This window comes from Alligator sinensis, unplaced genomic scaffold, assembly GCF_000455745.1.
Source record: "Alligator sinensis unplaced genomic scaffold, ASM45574v1 scaffold610_1, whole genome shotgun sequence".
NCBI classification, from domain to species: domain Eukaryota; kingdom Metazoa; phylum Chordata; order Crocodylia; family Alligatoridae; genus Alligator; species Alligator sinensis.
In genome coordinates this window covers 1,343,920-1,353,154 of record NW_005842348.1, presented here as the reverse complement: position 1 = coordinate 1,353,154, position 9,235 = coordinate 1,343,920, and the positions used below count along the sequence as shown (strand labels likewise).

At 44.3% G+C, this 9,235-nt stretch overlaps 1 protein-coding gene across 9 annotated transcripts in view; it reads left to right on the top strand.

Moving 5' to 3' along the window:
* Positions 1 to 9,235, top strand: part of ZNF618 (zinc finger protein 618) — a 127,318-nt gene that overhangs the window by 93,831 nt on the left and 24,252 nt on the right. Inside the window, exon 13 of one of the 9 annotated variants that reach the window (XM_025210440.1) lies at positions 1 to 61. This exon is cut by the window's left edge and continues 37 nt beyond it. The exons of the other annotated variants lie outside the window; for them this stretch is intronic. Coding sequence (XP_025066225.1) covers positions 1 to 61 — 61 coding nt within the window. The remainder of the gene's footprint in view (positions 62 to 9,235) is intronic. 9 annotated transcript variants of the gene reach the window in all.

Here is a 9,235-nt window from a genome sequence, read left to right as displayed (position 1 = left end):
GTGAAAGGCAAAGTGCAAAACAACTTTGAAGAAACAAACAGCAGCTCCCAAAACTCTAGCGGTAAGTATGCTTGCTCCCTCCCGCTGTTATTTACAATGTGCATTTCTAGGGCAGGGAAGAAGTTGGATTAAGCTGTGATCAAAGTGGTTATTTATTTAATGACTGTATTTGTAAAGCTTTTAGGTACCCAGTGTTTCACCAAGTTATCACCTGCCTCCCCAAGGCTCCTGACATTCTGTGGCCTGTTTTGAATTGTACTAATTAGGAGAAAACTCTCAATCTTCCAAAACTCGGGTGTCTTAGACTGGCCTTTAAAACGAGAGAAAGAAACCCAGAGGGTGTATCACCTGATTAATATAGAGGAGGATTAGTGTTATTTATCTGTATCGGTGAATTTACCTCGTAAAGCTAAGCCATTTTTCACAGGGCAATTGAAATGTAAGGGGATTACAAATAGAAAAGCAGTTTACATATTACATTGATCTTGAATATGGCAATTTTGTGGCACTTCACTATAATTGGAATCTGATTTATCAAAGTTAATTATGAGGAGGACAGACTGTATTTGATGTACTCTATCAGCTGACATATGAATGTGTGAGCAGGCGACTAGCTTGCTTGGCTCTAAACAGAGTTTACATTCAAAGGAACTCAAATTTTTCCCTTTCCTGGGGTTTTCTTTTATTGTTACCTTAAACTAATATCTCCAAAGTATAATCCTCATCTTAGACACAGTCACTTAGTTTGGGTAGTCCGAGAGCAGTGGTTCCCAAACTGTGAGTCACAACCCCAAATGGGGTCACAACATCACCGGATGGGGTCATGGGGGTGGGGGTTCTGTGGGTTGGGAGTGAGGGGCCATGCTGAGGAAATGTTTTGGAGGCACTGTCCTACAGGTTTCCTTGTAGGGTCTTTGTTGCATCCCACTCTGTAGTTCCCTGTGCTTGAGAGCAGGATATCAACCACTCTTATATTCCCAGACTGGAGCTAAGTGGATGTACCTGATATAATTTCATCTGAGCATTTCTATGCGAGATTCAGTGACCCAACAAAATCACAGGTCAGAAGAAGAGCACTGCATGCCTCGCTGGGTTCAGGCAACCCTTGTGCTTCAGGGTTGAACCAAGCACTACCTGAGAAGGGTTAGGAAGAAATGTCCCGTTGAGCCATGTTGCAAAATATTCTGTTGGTGAGGGGTTATATGCATGTAGAAAGCAACTGTTATGGCCCTCGGGGTTGAAATTTACTACGGAAGACTGTAGTGAATTGAAAAGAGAGCTATGTGTTAATAAAATACCAGGTATTGTGCTATGGGGATCAAGCCTGTACTAATCCAAGTTCACCACAATTGCAGCAATTCATTCTGGGACAGAAAAACCAAAAGAAAAGAGATGTAAGCAGAACCCATCAGGTGAGCTTATCCATGTTTCAGGCCCTTGTGCTATCTAGTCATCCTTTTCTGCCTCTTATCCCAGGGGTGATAAAAAACATTCCTTGTCTTCCTTGATCACAACACTGGGCAATTAAAAATTACAGTAAATTCTTTAGTTTGTGTAAAATGCCAGGATAATTGATTAGAGATCCAGTACATTTCTGAAAATGGCCGTTCCATACTCAACAGACCTTTTCTCTAAATCAGAACTCCTGCTTTTAGTGGTTGGCATTTTCCAAAGTATTTTTCTCACAAAGTATGTGGGGTTTTCAACGCAAACTGCTTAAGGTGTTTTGTATGCCCCATTGAAAGCCAAAGGCAGTTGGGTGCCTAACTCCTATAGGCCCCTTTGCAAACTTCAGCCAGTTTATGTTCCTTATCCACTCCTCTGAGCCCTGCAGAGCCAATACAGCTATGGGAGAAGGGTATACATATCTTCATTCCTGTACATCATCAACAGAATAGTTTGAGTTCAACTGCAGATCAGTGATTTAAACCTGCACAGGTATATTGAAGGCCTGTAGGGTTTGCCTGAGTAGCACTGACAGCCTAATCTGAAGATTGTCTTAACTGTAACATGATGCAACTAGAAAGATCTTTACATGCTGGCTAATGCACAAAAAGGACCAGGTAGGTAGAACTGCAGACCTGGCAATTAGACAAATGTATATTTTTTATCTGTAAAATGAACAGAGCTGATTTGCAGTCATAATAGATAAATAATGCACAATCCCACCGTTCCATTTTTACATTCCAAACACCTAGTCCACCACTCAGGGAGAGAGTCACTGCAGTAATCTGTTAGGCTACAAACTTTCTCTTTTTGTTTTAGTTTTTGTCACGAGAGAAAATTAACCCAGTGAATGGAAAGAAGTTGAGGAGACAGTGCAAAAGAAAAAGAGGGGGGGGGTGGAATATTTTGGATAGCTTGGCAAGTCAGGATCATTTAAACTACTTTTCAGTTTTACCCCGTTATTACTCATTTTCAGGCACATCACAAACTCTCTCCCCTATCTCCCTGTACTGAATCAAGTTGTATGCATGGTTCTGTTGAGTCAGCTTGTATGGCAGCTGACTCAACAGAACCATGCATCAAGTAAGAAGACCCTTTCCAAAAATATTTTTCCTCGAGTATTCTGTGGTTTGTTCATCTTCTTTCATAATGGCAAGTGCTGCCATGTATATTGGATGTGTTTGTGTTTTATTTTAATATCTTTTGTGGGGGAGCTGGCAAGTTTTTGCGACAAGGTAGCCTAAAGTGGTGCTTGGCCTGTGAGAACTGAGTGATACCAATGAACTCTCCAGGGTTGCTTGTGAGATGTGGGTGCCCTGCCTGAGCAAAGTTAAATGTGTTTCTTCTGGGTCAGGACATGAGAAAATCCCAATGTTATGGTATTTGAAATGGCAGCTTCTACACAGTGAATGCCTCCTCTAATCCAGCTCAAAAATAGCCTGACTTGTAGGGAATTAAACAAAATAAGCACTAATATATCACCTTAAGGATGTTCCCTTTCTTGCATTTTCCTTCACTGTCCCTTTCTGCATCCCTCTTTTTTGTCTATTCCCGTACAGCTTCATTTTTTTCTTTCATCCCCACTCTTTGCCTTCTTTTGTGCTGCTTTCTACATGACATTTGCTGTCCTCCTTGGCTCGCTGCCCAGCCATCTTTTATTTACTTTCTTCATAGCCTCAGGAACAAGTTCAAAACAGTATTCTCATTAATGGCAATATAAGCATCCTGAGAGCAGTGTGATAGACTGCCAGCGCATATCACATAGTGACTGATTTTGTGCCCTGGACCAGTGGGGTGCCAGTGGCGTGCCGGGATGTGACCTGTATCATTAACTATAGTGTGCACTGTCCTGTCTTTTTCTTCCCCCATTTCTTCTTTACATAAATGTGTTCAGTGTTTTGCACATCTTATATGAGCTTTAGATATCCAGCTCTCTGGAAGTGGTTCTGGTATTCACCCACTGCACAATGTTGCTTTTTCTTTCCATCATACAGCTTTCACATAGGTAGAGTGGAACAGCTGGTAACAGTGCAGTTAAGTGTATAATAGCATAGCACCACTCTCTCTCAATCATCCCCACCTTGGTAGCTGTAATATCACCTCAGCTAAGCTCCATATTCTTCCTCCTCTGAAGAACATGACCCACCCCTGGAGGATTGTGCACTCTGATTCTGCACAGCAGTGTGAGAGCAGTGCTCTCCTTGTTACCCAGCCCCAGGAGGTTTTGGGGTAGGAATTGCTAAGGATATGTTTGACTGCTGCTTAACTTTATGGTGAGGATTTGAAGTGTTTGTGTCTAATTTCTGAGCCCCTAAAAGAATCTATTGTCTAAATCTGTGTCTGGGGAGAAAGGAGCAGCTGAATGAGTTTTCAGAGAATTCCCTTGCTAGGCTTGAGATGCATAGAGCAAGTGCTGCTCTTATAACTGGCTCCATCAGTATGGTAGGCTGGTCATACTGAAATGCCAGTGAAGATGAAGCAACCGCTAAGAGACCAAAGTGGTGATAAGACGGTTGAAATTTCCTAGGCAAAAGCCTCTTGGGTGGAAACATAATGTTTCACTCCTGGAAATGGGCTCCTTGTTAGTTTGAACTCAGACTGCCAAATCTCATGAGCTGCAAGTCCTACACCTTGCCTGTGCCATGACTTCTCAGTCATACAAATGAAACACGCACAGAGAAAAGTGATAAAATAGGACATGTCCTCATTACACAATGTAGCACCGCTTAGTAGCTGTGTCTGAGTCCATCTGTGAGAGCACAATCTCACCCCAGTTCTGTGGGAAGTGCAATAGTGTCCATGGATAGTTGTCGCTTGGTTTGTGTTGCATTGCGTTTGCTAGAGAAAGCCCATTAGTCAGTTATTCTAGCAACCCCCCAAAATGTACCATCTGAGGCTGTCAAGTAAGTGCTTGGGGGAGAGCGTCTTCAAGCCAGGCTGGAACACAGAGCTCAAGTGTTAATGAGGCTGAACTATCTGAAAGAACCTTGTGGTCTCTAGCAGATGGCACATGGAGCAAATTGCCAAAATCCCTATACTTATCTCATGAGGCTTGCATCTTCTTAACATCTTATTTTCCTTAAGAAAGCAAAATCAGAAGCTAGGTAGTATCTTGTGCGCACGTTTTCCAAGTGACAGCAACAAGTAAAAACGACACACAACCTTCCAAAGGTTGTGGGTGAAAGGGACCTCAGAAATGTGCCATTAAAGCTGAGGAGAGGTCATGATGTGACATGGTAAGGCCAACAAGAGCTGGGGAATATCATACTGATAACTGGCAGACAAGGTTCTTTGGGTAACTCTGATATCTAGATCGGATATCTAAAACCTTGTCTGCCTATGTCCTTAGACCAGCATGGCTACAACTTACATCCCTGATACTGATAACTGGGCTTTAGACATTAAGGCAGCAGGATATTCTCTATATCATTTAAGGAGAACATGAGACTGTGTTTAAAATTGTCTCAGCAGATGGATTTTTGTTGGAAGTGGTTAATCTACCCTAAGAGTGGCCGAAATGCTTGTGTGGTGCCTTAAAAATACCATCCAAAGGAAACGATAAAACTTCCTTCTGCACTGTGTGCAGCACAGACAACCTGCATAGAGATTCTGGAAATGATGTGCGTCTTGCTGAAGTTCATTGTCTCAGCTGAGTGAGGTGCAGATGGTTTAATTGAGAGTGGTGTTGGTGTGTTGGGATTCATTCACTGTTAATCATCTAAGGGGAAGTTAAGAGCAAGGGCTCAGTTAGGAGAAAAATGCCTTCCTGGTGTGTTTTACCATTCATTTAATAGTTTTAAGATCCTTAGATCCTCAGAGTTTTCCTTTTTCAATTTCTCAGAGACCCAAAAATTGTTTGCCAACCAACTAATGTAATTCTTTTACTAGAAGAGGGATCAGTGTTAGATAATTTGGGGCCTGTAGGAAGATGCAAGTGATAAGGAAAGCAACACAAAGGCAAAAGCACATAGACAAGGGGCTGCAGCAGGGGCAGGCAATTATTTTGGGCAGAAGGCCACTTACCAAGTTTTGGGGAGCTGTCAAGGACTGCATGGGGAGCCTCGCCCCTTGACAGTTGCTCCGCCCCGGTCACCATATTGGGACCGGAAGTGGGGGGCCCCCCCCAACCCCTAGCCTTTGCCACTAGAAGTCTCTCCCCTTGCCCTGGAAATACTCCTTTTGCAAGGAAGGGTGCTGGAAACTGGAATAGAGAGAGAGACACAAACACACACACAACATCTACTATAACTTATTTTAATTCTATTTAAAAATATTTTTGTACTGATTTCTGTGTTTAAAAAAAGTGTATCTAGAGGTGACTGCATAATAGCTCAAAATACAGTCCTATTGTGTGTTTATGTGGGCAGTAAGGGGGTGTAAATGGCAGGGTGTGGTTGGGGAGTGTGTGCGTGTGTGTGTGTGCGCACGCGCGTGGTGGGGTGTGGGTATGGTGGCGGGGTGTGGGGTATGTGGCTGGGATGGGGGCTGTAGAAGGGTGTGGGTTTATGGTGGGTGGGGTGAGACTCTGGCGCCTGCTGGGGTCTGCTGCGGCCCCACTGCCTGCTGGGACCTGCTCTCGCACCAGGGCCTGCCACGGCCCCGCCACCCACCATGGCTCCACCACCTGCCAGGGCCCCCCACGGCTGTGCAGCCTGCCAGATCCCTCCAAATCCAGCCACAGGCTCCCACTGGGTCCTGCTGCTGCTGGCCGCCTGTCATCTTTGACAGGCAGCCATGGGCAGATAAAAATTAATTTTCTAAAATTTTTAGAGGCCCCGCAGGCTGGATAGAATGGGCTGCCGGGCCAGATCTGGGCTGTGGGCCGTATTTTGCCCACTTCTGGGCTATAGCTTTGGACTGAAACCCAGGAAACCCATCTTATGTTCCCAGCTCTGCCATTGAATGTATATGCTGTATAATCACAGACAAGTGTCTTCCCCCTTTGCATCTGTTTCTGTTCCCCCATCTCTTATCTGCGTTGTCTAGTGGGACAACCTCTTTGGATCAGTGATTCTCATATGTGCAATACCCAATATAATGCAGCTATCATCTTGTTTGAAGCCTATAGATCCTTCTGTATTACATAATAGCACCAGTAATATCACTCTTGGGCTGTCTGTGTGGATTAAAATCAATGATTATATAAATATTAGAGGTACACTGATACATTGGTCCAATATTGGATCAGCACCAATATAAAGAAAATTGGCAGTATCAGAAATCAGCCTGATGTGGCCAATATACGGCCATTGCATGTGCGTAGCCACAGCGCAGCACATAGGCAGCGAAGAGCACAGCCCAGCAGCTTGAAGAGCTGTGTGCAGCTGGTAAGTCTGTTGTAATGGACAGGGAAGGGGGAGGGAAGGGGTGTGGGGAGGCAGATCAAGTCTCTATGGTGAGGAAGGGAGTGGGGCTAGAGAAGGGGCTGCCCAGCTGGGGTGGGGCACAGGATGGGGCTGCAGCTCATTTGGGGGGCGGGGGCGGCTCCCACCACTGCACGCACCCAAGAGGACACGGGGGGAGAGGGGGTATGCCCCTAGATCTGTGCAGGGCAGGGCAGGGCAGGCTTCAGCTGCGGACTGGGGTTGGGGCCAGGGCCAGGACTGTGCCAGGCTCTTCCCAGTGGGGGGACTGGACCAGGCTGCACTCAGGGTGGGTGGCAGCGCTGCTGGGAGGGGAGGTTGGGGGGGCTATGGTGAATTTTGGGGTGGCTGCAACCCCCTCAACCCTCCCTCCCAGCGCTGCCCACCCCAAGCGCAGCTCTGGCCCCAGCCCACAGCTCCAGCCCACCGCACTGCGCACAGATCCGGGGCACACACCCTCTTTCCCCAGGCCCTTCTGGGGTGTGCACAGTGGCAGGAGCCACCTCCACCCCCCCGCGTCGCCCAGACAAGCCTCAGCTCTGCCCCATGCACCGCCCCACCCCAGCTGGGCAGTACCTGCCCCAGCCCCACTCCCTCCCTCACCATGGGGGCCTTGATCTGCCCCGCAACACTCCTTCCCTCCCCCTCCCCTTCTACCACAACAGACTTATCAGCTAGACGCTGCTCTCCATGCTGTATCAGAAATCGGCTATTGGTATCAGGCCCAAAAATCCCTATCAGTGGACCCCTAATAAATATTAGACTATTAAAACAGATTCTTTTTTATTTAAAAAAAAATCTTTTAAAAATAAACCTGTTTAAATTTTAAATTGAAAATCAAACTAAGGATTCTGTTTACTATAATACATTAAAATCATTTACATGAGATTTTAAAGCAATTCTGCATAACTGTAGGTGTTTTACATATAAAGTGAAGGGGAAACATTTTTAACTTCAGTGAACTTGCATTTTAAAAATAGTACATGTGCTTCAGTCAGTATCTTTATTATTGTAGAGTTTTAAAGGGGAGAAAATTTAGCATTTACATGTTTGTCAGATGTTAGTGGATTGAGTTCTGTTGTGCAGGAAACTTGATTTTGGTCACATTTTGTTTTTAGTTCTGGTAGCAAGGGATAGAAACAATATCATCATCATTTAAACTAATTAATTAAAAGTAAAGAAACCAACTTCAAAATGAAAAAGCAGGAAAGTTTGTTTTCTACTGATCAGTGAATAAAAGCCATCTAAATGCAGCCTAAAATAAACATGATCAAAAATGCTTCTTTCAGCATTTGCTAACATAATAAACTGTATAGTTTAACATACATTTATTCAGATACTTAATCTCTATTATTCTTTGCATAAATGTGCATAGAATCATAGAAAATTAGGGTTGGCAGGGACTTCAGGAGGTCATCTAGTCCAACCTCCTGCTCCAAGCAGGACCTTCTCCAGTTAGATCATCCCAGCCAGGGCTTTGTTGAGCCGGACCTTAAAAACCTCTAAGGATGGAGATTTCCCCACCTCTGTTAACCTATTCCAGTTCTTCACCACCCTCCTAGTGAGAGAGTTTTTCCTAATATCCAGCCTAAACCTCCCATGATAGATATAGTGCATGCTCCTGCTTAGCAAAAAGGAGGACCAAATTGAGCGTAGTGCCTATGTTTTGTTGTAATTTAGTGCATTTTAAAGATTATCCAAACCAGTGAAAATAAAACTCTCTTCAGGGAATGTAGCAAAAATGTAAAACCAAGATTAAAATTAGTGATTTTTCAAACAACAAAATGGTTACTGAGTCTCCCCTGATGCTCCTTAGAACCTCTGCTTAACCGTGTTTCTTCAGGAGAGGTGACTTGTGACACTCTCCAACACCTTTGACGTATGGTTGTTTCCTCCAATATCATCAAAGGAATGCACCCTCATATCTCAAGCAGTCTGTCAGGAAGGATGTGGCCTCATCAAAACATCCCTCCATCTGCAAGGAGTAGTGCAGACGCACTCTGGTGCTGCACCCTGTCAGCTGGTTTCGGATGGGCTCAGAAAGATGTCAAAAAAAAGGTTCCACTTCTTGTAAATGAGTCAAAATGGCTTCTCCTAATCACAATGGTTCAGCCATTTGGAGAATCAGACTTACATCATGTGACTTGTAACTGATCACAGTCAACTAACCAACCTGAAATTCAAAGAAGAATCTCTGGAAAAAATGCAGCAAAGCTTGCAGCTAACTTAAGCACATAAATATGCAATACAATATTTGCTGAAAGTCTTGGAAATGTTGCCAAGTAGCTCCACCTCCCCAAAAGCTTTTCAGTCTCAAAAACAGGTCAGTGTTGATGTAAAATCATTTAGTTTTGAATATTTGGCCTATGTCTGTTAGTAACCCACAATCAGAAATAAATTCAGCCATCTTTTCCTTTTTTTGGTTG